The sequence below is a fragment of the Emys orbicularis genome, chromosome 1 (genome assembly GCF_028017835.1).
Source record: "Emys orbicularis isolate rEmyOrb1 chromosome 1, rEmyOrb1.hap1, whole genome shotgun sequence".
Lineage (NCBI taxonomy): Eukaryota > Metazoa > Chordata > Testudines > Emydidae > Emys > Emys orbicularis.
In genome coordinates, this window is record NC_088683.1 from 216,168,571 (window position 1) to 216,188,720 (window position 20,150).

Genomic DNA, 20,150 nt, shown 5'->3' on the forward strand with positions numbered 1-20,150 from the left:
TCTGTAGAACCCCTGTCTCATTTGTTGCAGAAGTTGGAAGGTGTCTAGTGAACGAGTAGGGAATTGCAGGAAGAGAAAGGATGGTCTCCTGGTTAAAGTTGAATGCTGCCCTGGAGAACTGGATTCTATCCACAGTTCCTATGTGATGCTGGGAAAGTCACTTAAGCCAAAATGTTCACAGTTGGTCATCAGTTGCATTGAACGTTTTCTGGATGTCCAACATAAGACACCTGTGGCCAGATTTGAAGGAGTTCTGAGTTCTTGTGACTGCAACTGAAGTCGATTAGCTGTGCTTTGAACATATGAAGTGCAGTAAAAAGCCAAAATATCTGGAAAAATTAGGCCTTAGGTGGCAGAATTAATGGACACTTCACTAGTTTGGCATTTCCTAACTTTTGAGTTCTTGACTTTGCAACCGTAACATTCTTAGATTTTGGATGTAATTTAACATTTTATATTGCAATAGCACCTAAATGTTCACAATCCAGGTTAGGCCCCATTGTTCTAGGCACTGTACAAACATAGAGTAAATGACAGTCTGTGACTCAGACACTACAGTAGGATTGCTCAAAGTATTTGACACAATTGAGGATTTTTTCTCTAGAGAAATATGCTACTCCAAAGAACTACTTGAAATATTTTAAAATCGTAGTTAATTTTTAATATGCATAACATGGAACATTTGTTAGGTTTCTAGAAATTTGGACTTTAACCTTTTTGTTTTTCTAAAGGAAATATAACAGTCTTAACAATCCTGTGAACATAGGCCTAAAACCAGCTTCAGGGCTCAGGTCACCAAAGATCACAATGACAGATTTACACAAGGAGAAGCCGAAACTAGAAACAACTCCTTTAAATGAGGACTGCCTGCTAAGTAGTCGAAAGCTGGCAGCAATTGAATCTGAATCCTTAGCCAAAGAGGTAAGTTAGGCATATTTACATTTAAATAAAAGAAAAACATAACACTGAGAATAATTGATAAAGCATTTGTTGGTGTTTTCCACAGGTTTATGACGGGCTTAATGCTGTACCATCTTCTCCACAAGAGAGAGAAGATTGTAATATAACTTTGACACCAAAACAGCTTTATCAGATAATCATTGGTAAGATATCACCGAGGTTACATCATTTCGTTTGGCTGGCATAAAAGTATTTATTAATAGTAATATAATCTATACAGCATAATTATTTGCCTTAAATAGTATGTGTTTAATGAAAAGGTGGCTTTAATATTCATGCTAGTGCTTGGTCATCAGTCCTGCACCTCTGCAGACAGTATAGAGGTGCAGAACACTTAGATTTGGAAGAACTTGTTTATGTCTCCCTTTGCAAAGTAGCTAAAGTGAGTCATACCACAGGTGTGATGAATATAGGTCATTCATTCTCTGAAGCCCTGATGTTGCATAATATGTGGAGAAGCATTAATATCAATAGAAGTACCCTGTCTATGGTTGTCTTCAAAGGAGAGGATTCTGGGAGGGAAGTATAGTGATATCACAATGGAGAAGGGTGATGTCTTAAAAACTCTTTTTAGACCAAATTTCAGTATGGTGTGGCGTGACAAAGAAGAACCTGTATTTGGAAACCTGAATGGAACACTTCTACTAATGAGACTTGGTACCATAAATATTTCTCTGATTGCATTGTAAATAGGTACAGTCCATAAAATGTTGTTTTCCTGAAAACTAATACAGCCTCATAGATATTTGTTGTTGTTTTAAAAAAACAACAACATTGTTTGAGGTTGGAATAACTCAAACTGGGCCTGTACATTTATGTGTAAAGGGGAAGGTAGTCTTTGGGTGTGCAAACTTCCCTTGTGACTGCTTGACTTTCACTCTCCCCACCTGCAGCCCCTTGGGTTTTATTGTTGTTGTACAGCTCCTCAACAAACGAGACCTCCTGCTACCTAGAGGTTAATCTTCAGGCACTGCAGCTACTCATGGAATTCCAGCTATGTGGCTAACGTAAGAGGTCTGGCATCGGTAGCATTGGCGGCAAACTCATGGAACGTACCAAGTAAAATTCACTTTGGCAGTTTATTCCATGTAGTAAAAGGAAAGCTGCTCCCTATACTTCATGACGATCTAACCATGTAGGATGTGAGGAAATCATGACATACTGGGCAGTGGTGTAGCCAGGTGGAGGGAACAGGGGGAGCATCAAAAAAAAAAAAAAAAAAAAGGCGCCACCCGCTGTGGCGCTTTTACTGACGGGGCGGTGCTTTTACTCGCCCAGCGGCGCTCCGGGTGTTCAGTGGCACCTCGGCGGTGGGACCTTCACTCGCTCCGCAGGTCTTCGGTGGCATTTCCTTCAGTGCTGCCGAAGACACCCGGAGCGAGTGAAGGTCCCGCCGCCGAAGACCCGGAGTGCCGCTGGGTGAGTAATAATTAAAAAGGCGCCAAGATTCTCAGTGGGGGAGTGGCCACTGCCCTGCTCCACCCTGGCTATGCTACCGATACTGGGTGGCTAGTAGGTAGAGTGAGAATTTCAGGTTTTATGCAGGTTCAGCGTACGTTTGGAATATGTAAAATATGTCTTGTCAAACAAACAATATTGTTTTTTGTATGAGATTACAAGTTTGTTTGGTATAGATAACTCTGTAGACTTCCATGAGACATTTGACTTAGTACCCCGTGACTGGTAAAGTTTTCAGAGGACACAAACATTGGTAGAGTGGGAAATGAGGAAAAAGGTAGGTCATTTACACAGAATGATTTGGATCACTTGGTAAACTGAGCACAAATTACATGCTATGACACTACGAACTGCTGTATTCTCACCCTACAAACTATTGTAATCTTTCTACAAAATGTGCCTTGTGAGGTATCAATTGAAAACTAATAATTCACTGATCATTAATATCTTGCATGATGTATGTATGTGGTGGGTATTTAGAGTTGTCGATATATGCTAGAATCATGACTAAAATGTGTTTAAATCAGGCATGTCAAGTGCTGTTGGTAAACAGGTCTGCCTTAGATAAAGGAATATGTATGTGATTCTCTGACCAGACCAATCTTCAGGCAAAGACAAAGAAGGTCCATTTTTACATACTAGGTAAACAAAGCTATTAAGCTAACAAGTGGGGGAAGAAAGTATGGAGCTTCCTTCAGCACCAGACTTCACGTTGCCTTCCTCACAGCTTGAATAAACTTTTCTTTGGGGAGTAACCATCAGAAAAATCCATTAAAAAAATTTACTGGTCTAGAAAGACGGGGGGGGGGGGGGGGGGGTCTAACCATCAAGTGATAAGCAATTAAATCATCTGATTGCATATAATATTACAGTATTATAAGAGTGTACAGAGTGAGGTCTCTTCTGAAAGCTAATGACACACTGATGATTAATATCATTGTGAAATGTATGAACACTATACGAGGAAAATTGGGTACTTAATAATATTATATTTTGAAGTCTGAGGCCAGACAGGGAGAAACAAGTTCCTTCCCAGACAAGAGGTAAATAGCTGTCTTCTCTATCTCTTATGTAAATTAAGCATGGTGGAATCAAAATAGTGGAAGCCCCATTCCCATACAGGGAGATGGGAAGCCCCCAGGAAGGGAAGGATAGCATGAGGCATCCTGCCTCTTGAATCAAGTTAATTGAACTTTGGAAGATTATAAGAGAAGACAGAAGCCATCTTTGGCATCCATCACTAGAAAGACGCAAGCTGAGAAAGATGGGCCCTTCACTCAAGAGGGCAGGTTGAAGTTTCTGGGAACTGAATATAGGTGAGAATAACCATCTTAAACAAAGCCTCACCTTGCTAGATTAAGTTTTAGACTTCAGATGTGTGTGTTCACTTTTATTTGCTTGTAACCCTTTCTAACTTTATTCCTTTTACTTGGCATCACTTAACTTATGTCCTATTGTTAATAAATTAGTTCTATTTTTGTACTATAAACCAAAGCAGTGCTGTGTTTAAATGGAAGGGTGGGTTTACCCCAGTTAAGTTAATAAGCTATGAAGTTCTTTTGTGTCTTTAGAGGAACAAGCAAACCTTATTATTTCTCTGAAGCCTCTAGGAGAGGGCTGAACATTGCAGAGCACATGGTTTTCGGAAAATTCAGGACCAGGAGTATGTTGGGGTCACCTATCAAATCGTAACCAGGACTGGTGGAAGCCAGAGTGGTGCTGCGAAGCTGTAGATAGGCTGCTGGAGTCAGAGCTGCTAAACTAGGTCTGTCTAGTACACAGGGACTCAGGATGTGACCTGCATGCTTGTAGGCTGGTTGTGAGCATCCCAAGTTGGAAGCTGCTACAGCAAAGCATTGTGAAGCACCCAGGGTTACAGGGCAAGTGATGACACACCTTACTTTTCTGGATTGCAACCCCGAATGCTGTCACACTTGCATCTTAATGCAACCAAATGCAAGATCATACATCTGGGTACAAAGAACAGAGGCCATACTTGTATGATTGGGGGACTGTATTCTCAAAAGCAGTGACTCTGAAAAAGACTTAGGAGTTATGGTGGATAACTAATTGAACAAGAGCTCCCAGTGAAAAGTGGTGACTAAAAGGGCTAATGTGATTCTTGGATGTATAAGCAAGACTATCGAGTAGGAGTCTGGAGATGGTATTACCTTAGCATGCAGCATTGGTGAAACAGTTACTGTGTCCATTCCATTTCTGGTGTCCACACTTTTTTTTAAAAGAATGTTGAAAAATTGGATAAAGTTCAAAAAGGAGCAACAAGTTAAGAAGCTAAATCTATTAGTTTATCAAAGAGATGGTTAAGAGATGACTTGATCACAGTATATTAATATCTACATGGAGAGAAGAGATTGGTACTAGAGGGCTCTTTAACCTAGCAGACAAAGGCAGAGCAAGATCTATTGGCTGGAATTTGGCACATATTTTTAACAGCAAAAATAATTAACCATTGGAAAAATTTATCAAGTGATGTTATGGATTCTCCATCACTTGAAGTCTTTAAATGAAGATTGACGTGTTTCTAAAATATATGGTCTAGTTCAATCCAAAGTCATTGGGCTTGACCCAGTAATTACTGGGTGATATTCTATGGCCTGTGTTATGCAAGAGGTCAGATTAGGGGATTATTACGGCCCCTCTTTTTATTAAAAAAACAAACAAACATACCTATGAATTGAGACTTAATAGGAAAGCTGGGAAGTGGGATGTAGTTTGGAGATATTGTGTATATGTATGAGGTGTGGAATTGAAAATAGTGAAGCCGTCGGTGGTCCTGGGGAGAGATGGAATTGAGTTTCAACAGGTTGTTGTATCTGTAAGGATATGACAAGAGCCCAGATGTTTGAGTTTGAGAGGGAAGCAGTTACTCACAGGTGAGGTTTAAGTATAAAGTGTAAAATTAAAGCTGAAAAAATATAACAGGAAACTTTGTTTGCATCATTTTTTATGCTCAATGTTTTAAATTAATTTATTACTTAACAGCTTTTCTGTAAATATTCATAGATAAGGTGATGAAACCATTCAGTTGTTTTAAGTACTGGAAAGTAAAAAAGCACACATTGCCTTTGAGCATGGTTCATAAATGTGATCACACTCATGCATGTGAATGCTATGATAGCCAAATCATTAGCAACACTATGTCGCGCTCTATCAAATGATTGGTTTCATTAGGGAGTTGCGCCTAAAAGCCATGGCCCAATATTACCCTCCGTTTCTGTAGTTTTGGACTGAGAAGTAACAAATTGCATAAATGGAGAAACAAACTTTTTTTTTTTTTTTTTGGCTAATGCATTTGTTCTGTCATTAATTAAGCTGAATAAATGAACAAAGAGACTTCTTGAAATGTGATTTGAAAAGTTTACATTATCCATTTAACAAGGAGTCTGGATCAATATCTTGCCTAAAAGGCGATGGTTCATCAGGTATCATTTCTTTAAAAGATCATTGATATGTAGAAACTATTACTAAATTTCTCATTAACTGTTACAATGCATGTTTAATGCAAACAATTACATTTTAATAAATTATCATTAGTGGTGCTTTCAGACATAATAATGATATTTTACATATACCTTTACTTCCTACAATATTTATCTTATTGTTGTAGAGAAGTGGAATTAAGATGTAAAGTGTAGAACAGCATTTTGAACCACACTACTGCCTGCATCCAGGGTGGGTGGTATTTAATCCTAGGTTTTGGTTTGAATCTGTCTCTACTACTGTAGTTTTATTTATTTTTCACCCTTCTGTAATTTGATGAACCAAAATGCAGGATAGTGATATAGGTTACCTAGAACTAAACTACCAATTTTGATTACGCTTCCTTAGCTGTTTTTGTTAACTTTTAACTATAAAGATTTAACTTTATATATTCCAGGTCCCTCCACCATAGACTTTGGTGAAGTTTGTGTGCACTCTGCATCTACAAGAAAAATGCATATCATCAATAATCTGCCTGTGCACGTCTGGATACAAGTAGAAATTGAAAGTGAGGAGCTACAGCAGACTAGTCCATTGTCCCATGTGTTGCCACCTCTTTTGAAGACTTACATTCCAGTAGTATTTGAGACTAATACCTTGGGGAAATTTCAGAAGTAAGGCTATTTATTTGCCTCTTGATTTAGGTATTAACCTAGGTGGCAAAGGAAATGTACACATTTTTCACATAGCTAGTTTAAACTAAATATTATTATAATGCAAGTGCTGATGTTTTGCATGTTATGAGTTGTTATGTAAACACAAAACCTAGTTTTACACTTAAAACTTTTGCCACTGTAACCATGTTAATTAGGGATGAGATTTTTTTTTTTTTACTGGCAAAAGTGTAGACAGTTATACTGGCAAAAAAGTGCTTTTGCCATTATAGCTTATTTCATTTGGGAATGTTGCCAGTATAAGCTGTCTACACTAGAAGGGTTTGCTGATATAGCTGTACTGGAAAACCTTTTCTAGTGTATGTGATATCTCAAAATGGAACTCTAACCATACCCATACAATTGCTAAGGAGGTTGAGTCAAATATTCATGAGCATGCACAGAAGGAAGATAGACACCCAGGCCATCCTTTAAGGCAGTGTTGTTGTAGGTGAGCAGTTTGGGGGTAAAAGATTTCCAGTGTAAAAAGCCCAGAGCGAAGGTAGGAACAAGGAATAGTGGATGAAATACTGGCTCCGTTGACTTCAGTGGATCCAGATTTTCACTCAGTGTTTTGTTGAGGTGTGAGATTACAGGAGTCAGAGATACAGAGGTTCAAGACAAATGGTTCTTGGTGAAAAAGCAGTGATGCTTTAGCTGAGGTTTCTGCAAGAGGGCATTGTTTGTGTGCAGTTAGTAACCACTTCTGTTTAGGGAAACAGGTCTTGTGTACATTTTGTAAATTAACCACTTACAGTAGAACCTTAGAGTCCGAACACCAGAAGTATGAACTGACCAGTCAACCACACACCTCATTTGGAACTGGAAGTACGCAATCAGGCAGTAGCAGAGACACTAAGAAAAGCAAATACAGGACAGTGCTGTGTTAAACGTAACCTACTAAAAAAACAAAGGGAAAGAATTAAAAAAAAAAATTTGACAAGGAAAGGAAACTGTTTCTGTGCTTGTTTCATTTAAATTAAGATGGTTAAAAGCAGCGTTTTTATTCTGCATAGTCAAGTTTCAAACTGTATTAAGTCCAGGTTCGGTTGTAAACTTTTGAAAGAACAACCATAACGTTTTGTTCAGAGTTATGATCAACCTCCATTCCGGAAGTGTTTGTAACTCTGAGGTTCTACTGTACACTAAGAAAATAACCTGAGTCTGGGTCACCGGTTTCTTCTCTAACATGAACTTGACCTGCAGAGAAGTGACAATATATTTGACTATTACATTTTAATGAATCAAAGCTATAGAAACACATTTTTTTGATAATTTTATGGTCCCTAGCATACTGTAAAGAGCAAAACAATTACAAATAGCAAATTTTTGTAATCCTTTTAACTGAGTATGCCTAATGTATACAATATTTTCACTGGGTATTTTGCTCCTAATGACTATATTTAATGTAACTGTATTGCTGAATATTTTAGTATACATAAAATTTATTGGATCATACGTTTTCTATATTACAGGTCTTTCACTTACACAATAAACAACAAACATACTGGACATGTGCTGGTAGTTGCAAAAGCAGTGCCAGTTGCCCTTGAGCTATCTGCAAGGGAGCTGATTCTAAATCCAACCCCTGGTTTCCTTGTGGAAACAAGCTTTAGAACAACGGTCACATTATCCAATCGCAGAAACTATCTTGCTGAATTCAGTTGGAAACCTATAGTCACAGATAAAGGAATAGCATTTTCTATACGGCCAGCCAAAGGTATAGTATGTTTTGAAAGCTGTTTTAAGCAACATGCAAACAAATGCATGCACACCACATTTTATGATTATCTTAAAGATGGCTGACATCAAATGTCAATGTTTATTTGACACAGTAAAATGTTATTTTTAATGTTTGCATTAATACTACTGGAAGTCAGAACTAGGATCAGACCACAAAGGCCATAAAAGCAAGTAAAATTCTGAATTTTTGGTGCCCAGACTAATTTGCTTATATAAGCTCTGGAAATGCACCACAGCCCCATCCTGCTGTTTCGGTGCCCCAGTAAACAGCTCTTCTTCTTCGAGAGATGTCCCTGTGGGTGCTCCACTCCAGGTGTTGGTGCGTCCCTGCGCCTTTGCTCGGAGATTTTTCGTAGCAGTACTCGTACTGGCCACGCATGCGCAGAGGCTGCCCCCCGCTGTGAGTCTAGGATAATAGTACGCATGCGTGGCCAATCTCCTCAGTTCCTTCTCTACCGTCCCCGGCCTGAGACGGAGCTCAGCAGACTGGTTAGGAAATCCCTCACTTTCTTACAATTACCTGTTCTAGTAGTTAGTTTGTTGTCAGTTCTTGTTAGTCTAGCTTATTAGTTCTTTATCTGTTTAAAAAAAAAAAAATTTCTCTCAGCCGCAGCCGCTTCTACCATGCCTGGCTCCACCGGCTTTAAGCGCTGCTCTACGTGTAAGGATGCTATCCCGCTCTCTGATGGCCATTCTCTTTGTATAAAATGCCTGGGGGAAACACACATTCCCCAAAAATGTGCCCACTGTACCAAACTCAGCTCCAGGGCACGAAAGGACAGGGAGCTCAAACTGAAACTGCTCCTCCTGCAGAAGTCTATCGGGTCAGTTTCAGACCCAGGCGCCGACTCCGGCTCTACTGCCCGACACAGCCCCCCTGCTTCAAAAAACCTGAAGAAAGCTTCAAAGAAGGGGCAGCCCTCTCCAACAAGGAAGTTGGTGAGGCACAAAAGTGCCTCAGGCAGGTCAACAGTTTCCCTGCCTGTGTTTCCTTGCCTCAGCACTTTTGAAGAGCCGGGCTCCTCAGGCACCGCACGAAAGCCGCCTCAGGTTGCGGCGGCGGCGCGAGGCTCCGGTGCCGAGGCTTCAGGCTTTCAGTTGCCTGCCTCGTTTATGGCACCGTTCGGCACCGAGACGGACGCGGTGCCGACATTTCCCGCCCTGGCTGACCCTCTGCGGGCTGATGTTGCCCCCCCGGCACCTACCACGGCACCGGCAACCGCGGCACAGGCTGACAGGGAGATCAAAGGCAAAACCCCTGCTCAGAGGAATGTTCCCTCACGGCAACTTCCTCCTCCACAGTTTTCACCTCACGCAGGAGCCTCACCTTTTCAATTTACTCAGACAGCAGATCTATCGGTGTCACCTATTCTGCAGTCTCCCCTGGTGACTGCCTGTTTTTCTCCAATGCATGACTCAGGATCAGAACAACCTTCCTCCAGTGAGGAGGAAACTGATCCACAGGCATTTTTTTCTCCTGATCAAGACTCCCACACCCCAATCAACAGGGGTTACAAACAAATCACCTCAGCCTGTTATCAGGATCCTGCCCCATAGGGAGTGAACCCTTGGATGGCACCACCTATGCCCTACCCACCACCATGGCAATGTTGGGCACCATGGGCATCGTACCCCCGAGAACACATGCGCTACGGCACTTCGACCAGGCGCAACGCCGGTTTAGCACCGCCACGTGACTGATCTGCCAGTGACATAAGATACCAGGCAGCACCGTCACACTCCCAGGAGCAACTGAGTCCTGTTCCTATTCCAGCAGAGCCCGACGTAACGCCTGAGGAAGCCTTACTTCCCCTTCCTCCAACACCGTCGGATGACTATGCAAAATTCCAAGACCTCTTTAAAAGAGCTGCCGGTGACTTAAAAATTAACTTGGAGGAAGTCACTGAACTAACAGACATTTTGCAGCCCTCTTCTTCCTCTAGAGTGGCATTACCAATCAACATAGCCCTTTTAGAACCTGCTAAATCCATCTGGCAGAATCCAGCCACTAGCCTACCTACCTGTAAACAAGCGGACAGGAAGTACTTCATTCCTTCAAAGGGCTCTGAATTTCTTTTTACCCATCCGGCGCCAAACTCATTGGTAGTGGATGCAGCAAACCAGAGGGCCAAACAACAGTACGCCCGCTCCACCCCAGCCAACAAGGACAGTAAACACCTGGACCTCTTCGGCCGTAAAGTATATGCATCCTCAACGCTACATTTTCGCATAGCTAATTATACCGCAGTCCTTGCAAAATATGACCACAAAAACTATAGTAAGTTCATGGATTTTATTGATCACATCCCAGAGCAGAAGAAACAACAATTCACAGCTCTGGTTTCCGAGGGACAAACCATATCACGCACCGCTCTCCAAGCGGCCCTCGATGTAGCTAACACTGCAGCAAGGTCGACCGCCACAGCAGTGGTCATGCGACGGAGTTCATGGCTCTCTTCCTCCTTCTTCCCTCGAGAGGTCCAGAGCACCATTGAAGATCTTCCCTTCAACGGGGAAAAACTTTTTGCCTCCACCACAAACGACATGCTTCATTCGATGAAGGACGCAAGAGCAACCCTCCGGTCCCTAGGCCTCCAGCCACCTGCGACCAGAAGACGACAATATAGATATCAACCTTATCATCGCCCACGCTACCCCGCATTTACACAACATTCCTATAGACCACAGGAACAACAGCAGCCACAACAACGCCAAAGACCAAGATTCCAACGTCGTCGTCCTAACTCTACAGGGGCGCTGCAACCCCCTCCAACTAATAGGCAGATTTGAAGCATTGGTCGAGGGTTTAGAAAACAGCGTTCCCACTTCAGCCGGCACACCTATCTTTGGACACCGCCTACGACCATTCTCTCATCAATGGCAGAAAATTACATCCGACAAATGGGTCATAGAGGTAGTTACAATTGGATACGCCATCCCCTTCCTCTCCCTCCCTCCCCGTCCCTCTTCAGGGACCCATCTCACGAGCAACTACTCTTCCAAGAAGTGCAGCATCTCCTTCAACTCGGAGCAGTAGAAACTGTGCCAGAACGACACAGAGGGAAGGGGTTTTATTCCCATTATTTCTTAACAGAGAAGAAAAATGGGGGATGGCGACCAATCCTCAACCTCAGGCGGCTCAACAAATTTGTCAAAAAGCAAAAGTTCAAGATGGTCACTCTCACCACTATAATCCCAGCGCTGGAGCAGGGCGACTGGTTTTCGGCCCTCGACCTACAGGACGCCTATTTTCATGTGACTATACACCCGTCCCACAGACGATTCCTACGCTTTACTCTCGGCTCCACACATTTCCAATACAGGGTTCTCCCTTTCGGACTGTCCACGGCCCCCCGTGTTTTTTCCAAGATCCTAGCCGTAGTTACAGCCTACCTCGGAAAACAAGGGGTCGTAATATTTCCTTACCTAGACGATTGCCTCCTCAAAGCTTCAACGTTCGACGAAGCTCTCCGATCCATACGACTTACCATCGATTGTTTCCTATCTTTAGGCCTGCAAGTAAACAAAAACAAATCCACATTATACCCCACCCAACATCTGGAGTTCATAGGGGCATACCTACACTCCCGGACGGGGTTGGCATCTCTCCCACCAGCCTGCTTCAATTCTATAAGTCAACTGGCCACAACGATTCGCAACAGTCCCCAGGTGACTGTCCGGGTCTGCCTACAAATACTAGGTCACATGGCCTCGTGCACCTCCGTCGTCCAAAATGCACGTCTACACATGAGGTGCTTCCAAGCGTGGTTGGCCACGGTGTACAGACCGAATGTGCACCCTCTAAACAAGACTCTCTCCATACCTATCCGAGTCAAAGATTCTCTACAGTGGTGGACAATTCACTCCAACCTTTGCTCTGGAGTCCCCTTTCTTCAGCAGGCTCCATCCCTCATACTGACGACCGATGCATCTCTGACAGGATGGGGTGCACACATGTCTCACCACACAGCCCAGGGGCTTTGGTCTTCAACCGAGTCCTCTCTCCATATAAATGTCCTAGAACTTCGAGCCATTCGCAATGCGTGCCGTCAATTCCTGCCACTGATAAAGAACCAACACGTATGCATAATGACAGACGATATTGCATGCATGTTCTACGTGAACAGGCAGGGGGGAGCTCGATCCCACTCTCTGTGCACAGAGGCTCTGAAGCTCTGGAACTGGTGCATTGCGAACAACATCCGGGTATCAATGGCCTATCTTCCCGGAGTGATGAATACCACAGCGGACGAACTAAGCAGACGTTTCCCGTGGGATCACGAATGGGAATTAAACGAGCACACCATTCACAACATATTCCGCATTTGGGGCTACCCAGAAATAGACCTCTTTGCAACTGCAAAAAACAAGAAATGTCCCAATTTTTGCTCCAGAGCAGGGCTAGGCAAACATTCCTTGGGAGACGCATTCATGATCCCATGGAACCAAAACTTACTCTATGCGTTTCCCCCGATACCGGTTCTGAACAGGTTCCTGATAAAAATACGAACAGAGGGGGCCAAGGTGATCCTAATTGCCCCATCATGGCCCAGACAGCCCTGGTTTCCGTTTCTCACCAAAATGTCGATTCGACCATCAATCCCCTTGCCTCTCATTCCGAACCTCCTATCACAACAACACGGCCGTTTTCTCCACCCCAACTTACCCATGCTCCACCTCAAAGCATGGTTCCTCCATGGTTCTCCCAAAACGAACTAGATTGCTCTGAACAAGTTCAAAGAGTGCTCCTACATAGCAGAACACAATCTACTCGCACCACCTATCTATGTAAGTGGAAACGATTCACACACTGGTGTTCAACTAAACAACTTAGTCCCACGTCAGCATCTCTTCCGCTCATACTTGAATACCTATTGGACCTTAAGCAATCCGGCCTTTCTTCCAGTTCCATCAGGGTCCATTTAGCTGCTATTACGACTTTTCATGACAAAATCGATGATACTTCTGTATTTACTCATCCGATCACCAAGCGCTTCCTCAAGGGACTCCAAACCCTATACCCAGACATAAAACCACCCACCACTCCGTGGGACCTTCACCTAGTTCTATCTTGCCTAACTCAACAACCATTTGAACCCCTAGCCACGTGCTCCCTTTTACACCTTTCGATGAAAACAGCATTTTTAGTGGCAATTACATCCGCCAGGCGGGCAGGAGAAATAGCAGCTCTTATGGCAGACCCACCATATACGCTATTTTTCAAAGACAAGGTTACCCTCAGGTTACACCCCAATTTTCTTCCTAAGGTACACTCGTCATTCCACATTAATGAGCCGATACACTTACCAACTTTTTTCCCGAAGCCACATGCGAACTCATTCGAAGCCTCAGTGCATACACTAGACGTACGTAGGGCCTTGTCCTTCTATTTGGATAGAACCAAACCTTTTAGAAATTCTTCCAGACTTTTTGTCTCCATCGCGGAGCGTTCCAAAGGTACGCCTATTTCTACCCAGAGACTTTCGAACTGGATTTCCCAGTGCATCCGGTTGTGCTATCAGATAAAGAAAGCTACACCTCCAGACGGCATCAGAACACACTCCACTAGATCTATGGCTGCCTCTGTAGCATTCTTATGCAAAGTTCCCCTGGCTGATATCTGTAAAGCAGCCACCTGGTCCTCTGAGCACACATTTGTTAAACAGTATGCCCTTACTCAAGGCCCTCTATCTGATATACATTTGGGCAGGGCTGTACTATCAACGGCGTTCCTATCAGATCCGAAGTCCCTACCTCCTTAAGATATACGGCTTTTAAGTCACCTGGAGTGGAGCACCCACAGGGACATCTCTCTCGAAGAAGAGGAGGTTACTCACCCTGTGCAGTAACTGACGTTCTTCGAGATGAGTGTCCTTGTGGGTGCTCCACTACCCACCCTCCTCCCCTCTACTTCGGAGTTGGGGTAGCCTCCGATGTAGAGAAGGAACTGAGGAGATTGGCCACACATGCGTACTATTATCCTAGACTCACAGCAGGGGGCAGCCTCTGCGCATGCGTGGCCAGTACGAGTACTGCTACGAAAAATCTCCGAGCGAAGGCGCAGGGACGCACCAACACCTGGAGTGGAGCACCCACAGGGACACTCATCTCGAAGAACGTCAGTTACTGCACAGGGTGAGTAACCTCCTCTTCACAGCAGCTCTGCTCTGAGCTCAAGAGTTTAAGCTGCTGACCACGAGAGTGGAATGAGGCAACTATTTAATAGTACACAGCAATACTATGCAACCATTTAGGATAGGAAGTGATAAAGAAAATCCTATACTGTACATCGAATCCGTGGATGTAAAGCGGCTATAAATCTGAGAATTGGAAAAATAATTTCCAAATAAAAACAATAATTTGGGGATGGATTTACATCACTTTTGGTGATTTTTTTTTTTTAAATACCCTCCTTTTTAAATAGCACAGGAGTGTGATTCACATGTTCAACGACTGATAAGTCGTGGATACGTTCTGTTGAAGTATATTGATAAACTGGGTTACGCAGTTGTTATGAGAACTTTGAAGCAAGGTTTAATTTAAACTAGCTAAATATATTGCTCAGCACCTTTGTAAATCAGGCCAGATGTTGCTAGTAATGTGAACCCATCAGATACAGGAAACTTCAAAAATTTTCCAGAATTGTGAATATTTACATATTTATACATATTTATCTAGGTATTGTAGAAGCATACAAAGACCTGGAGTGTGAAGTGGTTTGGCATCCAGGTTTCTGCTCTCCAGAAACAGGAGAATTCAATCTGTGTGTACATCAGGGAAACACACTTAAGCTAAAATGCCTTGCAAAGGTAATATTTAACCCAAATGGTTTTGCACATTTTTGGTTTTTATCAACATTTTCTTGATTTAAATTTATTTTAACCTCCCATGTTCTGTATCTTATACATTGATCAAAATAGTAGAAATTCTGTGGCTCATTCTTTCACAGCACAGACCAGGGTTCCTGCTCCTCCCTGGTTCTGTAACCTAATCACAGTTCACAATTTTCTGGAAACCTAGTTCTGGGAAAAGAAAGGAAAGGTCTGTTGTACCTAAATACATCAGATCATGTATCTGGGAGGTTTACAGAACTGCTAGTAATCCTTGCTGAATTAGAAGAGGTGGCTGCTCCAGAAGGGGACAGTCTCTGCTTCCTGGGTCAATAAAGGGTCTATGAAAAGTCTAACTCAGATGAAATCTGTGCTGCTGGGTGAATTTTTAGAGGTGGTTTGATGGTGCTTTCACCAGTAGAACTCTTAGATTCATGCTCCAATGAGGAATTCTTTCTCTAAGAATGATAGCCAATAAGACACATCCTCACATTACATTTTCCACAGGCTCCCTTTTTCTTAGTCAGCTTGGAATGTCTTTTTCCTGCCACTGTTTGGGCAGATGAATTGGTACAGTTCGTTACAACCTGGTCTGTGCTGTAGCCAGGGCTGGCTCTAGGTTTTTTCCCACCCCAAGCAAAAAAACCCAAAACCTCCGAGAGCACAACTGCCGAAGGGAGATGGGGGGGGGGGGGAACACCTCCAAGAGCGCCTGGAATGCCGCCCCTGAAATTGTGCTGCCCCAAGCACGTGCTTGGTTTGCTGGTGCCTAGAGCCAGTCCTGGCTGTAGCATACTAAGGCCTAGAAAAACAATTCTTATCCCACTCACCTGCTGATTTCTTCTACACAGCAACTGACACTCGCAGTTGCCCATGCCAGCCAACTCGGACTTGCAGAGCTCAGGCTGCGGGGCTGTTTCATTGCTGTGTAGATGTCTGGGCTCAGGCTGGAGCCCAGGCTCCAGGATCTTGTGAGGTGGGAGGGTCCCAGAGCTCAGGCTCCAGCCCCGGCCCAGAAGTCTACACAGCAGTGAAATAGCTCTGCAGTCCGAGCCCTGCGAGCCTGAGTCAGCTGGCACAGGCCAGCTGTGGGGTTTTCTTTGCTATGTAGACATACCCTAAGATGCTTCATCAGTATAGCACAGCCACCCACCACTTCACTTGCCAGGTGAGGAGGTACCATAGGTTTACAGATTTCTGTCAGATCAGAGATCAACCTACAGAAACAGAGGAGCTGTGGTGGAGGGTATCCGGGACTGTGATTAGATCATGTCATCTTGCCTGTCAAACAAAGTGAGGAGAGGGAACACATGAGCTGTGCTGTTTTTGACCAAGCCACCAAGCAAACAATTTAGCGGGTAAGCGGGATCATAATTTATTTTTGTTCACATAATTATCTGTGCACTGCATTAAAAAATCGCTCAAAATATCAGCTTTTGCAAAAACTTCATACCTGAATTTGATAGCCATGCGAAACGTAAACAGAAGTACAGTAATACTGCAAAAGTATTAATTTTCAAAGGGAAATAAAACACATTTTGTTATCTTGATAGAGGTTTACTTTTTGATCTAGGTGGTTTGGCAAAAAGTAGATAAATGTTGGTTCTCCTTTACATTCTACTTCACTGTTTAATTTATGCATCTCCACAATTGTCTGGCTTATTGTGAAAACAAAAGAAAATTAAGCTACGTTGAATTATTTATTTACACTCAGTGTTATGTTATGTTTGCTTTCTTCCTTTCATTGTTGTTAGCTTGGACCCACCAGTATTCAGTTTATGGAACAAAGGATACCTTTCAATCATGCTCCTCTAGGATTAACTACGTGCAAGACAGCCATTCTTCAAAACACAGGACATAATCATGCATACTTCCAGGTGAACTGAATTATGCTGCTGTACAGGTTTTTTCCCCTTGTTTTGGAGAGTTTTTCATATCTTATTAGAGTTTGTGTTCTCAGTTATTAGATGTGTTCTCTATGGTATACTAATTGAATTTTTCCCACCCTTTAGGTAGTTTTAATTTTTATTGTACAAAATATAGTTATCCTCTTTAGAATCCTACCCTCTTTAGGGGTTCATGGGACTACTTGACCTAGTTTCTCTTCCTTGTACTATTTTTTAGCTTGCTTTCATTAATAGTGCTGTCTGTATTAGCCCAGGCCCTCCTGACTACATTTGAGTGTAGGATAATATGCTTGTTATTGCAACACTGTGTTTATTAAAAATAAGGAAGCTTCTTAGGCTTACATGGCCTCTGAGAGGTTAAGTAGAAATGACTGGATAGATAAACTTCCCTTTGCAGGAGTCTTGTCCACATTTCTACTGTGAATAACTTGCAGATAATTTTCACTCAGCTTGTATCTACTATTGGAGAAGATGCTGTATTGGATCTTTTTGGAGTTGTACTAAATCATAATTTTCTAATGTTCAGGAGTGCTCATAAAGAACAAAATCAAGGCCCAAATTTTCAAAGCTGGGTTGCAAAAGTTAGTTGCATAATAAGATCTGACAGATGTTCCGCACTTCTGAAAATAAAATAATTTATTTAGGTGTATACATATGGATTTAGGTGCCTAACTGAAAATTTTGTCCTAAACTTTTAGGCCCAGGTTAATCTCCTAGTCTGATGGTTACATTAACTAAATTGTAAACTCTTCCGGACAGGAAATGTGTTTCCCAAATTCTGTAAAAGTGTACATTTACAGCACTATCAATGTTTTATAATGATTATTTGTATTTGAAGGTTCTTGATTCGAACCCCCTGCCTGGAATGACTATCACTCCTTCTCAGGGGGTAGTACCTGTTGGAGGCCACGCTGATCTCAAAATCGACTTCACCCCCAATGCAGTAATGAAATTTGATACCAGAGTGGAGGTATTAAAAAATCTGAACATTTGTGTATTAACTCGTTAAGTGGGTGTGTACATGCATGCCTATCTATTTATCTTGCTCTCCATTAATCCAATCCAACATAATCAAAGGGGTAGCCCTGTTAGTCTGTATCCACAAAAACAATGAGGAGTCCGGTGGCACTTTAAAGACTAACAGATTTATTTGGGCATAAGCTTTTGTGGGTAAAAAACCCCATTCCATGCATCTGACGAAGTGGGTTTTTTTTTTACCACAAAAGCTTATGCCCAAATAAATCTGTTAGTCTTTAAGGTGCCACCAGACTCCTCATTGTTTTAATCCAACATAATGTATTTTTTTTCCTAAAAATGTTGATGATTTGGTACTGCAGTTTTTCAAAATGAATATCTGTTTGTATATTTTTCTTAAAAAGCAATTTTTAAACATTATCTTATTATTTTGTATTCAAAAAAGTATATTGTATTTGAGGTGATGAGTTTGTTATGAATACATATGGATGTGAGGAGTGTTCCTTTTTGAAAGTTTTTTGTTGGAATAGAATCAAATGTTTTATCAAAGACAAACCATCCACCATATAAATGGGTTTTTTGAAAGGATTCAAAATAATGACAATTAGAGGAAATACTTAAAAGCTTCACATCTGATTGATTTAGTCTAAGGGCGTGGGTGTGAGATTGATGATAAATTGCCTTTGAGCATGAATTTATCTATCTTTCCAAAGGGGTGTTTCAAGTTATTGTGTGCCAAGTGATTTTATTTGAAAAACTATTAGAATTTATAGTTTGGCTGCCATTTCTTGTTTTGCTAATCTTAATAATTGTCTCTCTTAATTCCAATTCTGGGATGTGACTTCCACTCTTTTTTAATAACATGGTGTTCTCTGCCTTTCTGTACAGGATGCTGTGATTAAAGACAAGACAAATAATCAGTTATTAATTATAATTATTTTATTAAAGAAAGAAAAAACAAAATGAAACAAGTAACCATTGTTTATGGTTTGTTAGTTATGATCTCTTCTGTATTTCTCTCTGTGGAGAGCTTTAAACAGAGATTACATTTTTGATAGTGGATCTACTCTTGGAGGATACCTCACTCCAAAAATTAAACTAAAACAGGAGTCACTAGTATCATAGATAACTAAAACAGTTTATAGGTGGGCAGAAGAATTTAATTGAAGATTTGTTATATCCTGGATAACCTAAACAGTTTCTAAATGAGCAAAGAAGAATAATCTTAAGTCCTATGAAACCAAAGAGTTTAAATCAGTTACTTAAAAGAAGCCATTCAAGGAGTTGTCTTGAGATAGGCAATTAATGAATATCAAGAATCTTAAATCTGAATTAAATCCCACTATTTATCTCTGTTTATCCAGATGAGTTTGTTTGCTTTCCAGGTATACACAATCCACCATCTTATGTTTAACAAGATCTGATAATCCTAGTAATAAGTCATATTAATATGCTCAATTAGTATCTTAAGTTGCAATGGTCTTTCAATATTTCATAAAATCATTACAAGAACAATTTAAATATAATTCCTTGGCAGTGCTTTGGCAAGTTTCATGTCACCCATGATGCTGATGAACTCGTGCTGAACTGAAAGGCTGCTGCTTCTTGATGCTGCTTCATGTTCCTTTCTGCTCTCTGAAAGTTACTGTTGTTAGTTGCTTGTTTGTGTAGATGAACAGGATGAGCAGTGGTGAGTGCTGCAAAGATGAAGGGTGGGAGGAGATTTTGAACTGCGTAACCAGCAGCACAGTCTTTCCTTTCCAGTCTATAGTCTTTCCTTCCATAACCTTACTGGAGGAGGAAGGATTCATAATATCAACTGTTGTGGCCCTTTCATTGACTCAACACCTTAATGGGATTGCCTTGTTTGCAGTTTCAGCTGTACATATGCAATGTGTTACTACATAGGCAAGAGAGTTCTAATTTTTCCTCAACTTGATGGTTATACTGCCTTTACCTTTGTGGCAGGAAATTCTTATAACTTGAAAGTTAGGCCTGGTCTGTTGTACCCAGTTAGGTCAATGTAAGGCAGCTTACGTTGATCTAATTGTCAGTGTATGCACTATGGCCTTGTCACACCAATGTAAGTGCTCTCCTACACTGACATCATAACTCCTCCTCCA

At 41.8% G+C, this 20,150-nt stretch overlaps 1 protein-coding gene across 1 annotated transcript in view; it reads left to right on the plus strand.

Annotated features, from left to right (window-relative positions):
- The window catches only part of CFAP47 (cilia and flagella associated protein 47), a 704,026-nt gene that overhangs the window by 55,828 nt on the left and 628,048 nt on the right, over positions 1-20,150 (plus strand). The window contains exons 12-18 of the mRNA XM_065423211.1: positions 732-921; positions 1,007-1,103; positions 6,317-6,533; positions 8,048-8,292; positions 14,994-15,124; positions 16,900-17,022; positions 17,891-18,022. Coding sequence (XP_065279283.1) covers positions 732-921; positions 1,007-1,103; positions 6,317-6,533; positions 8,048-8,292; positions 14,994-15,124; positions 16,900-17,022; positions 17,891-18,022 — 1,135 coding nt within the window. The remainder of the gene's footprint in view (positions 1-731; positions 922-1,006; positions 1,104-6,316; positions 6,534-8,047; positions 8,293-14,993; positions 15,125-16,899; positions 17,023-17,890; positions 18,023-20,150) is intronic.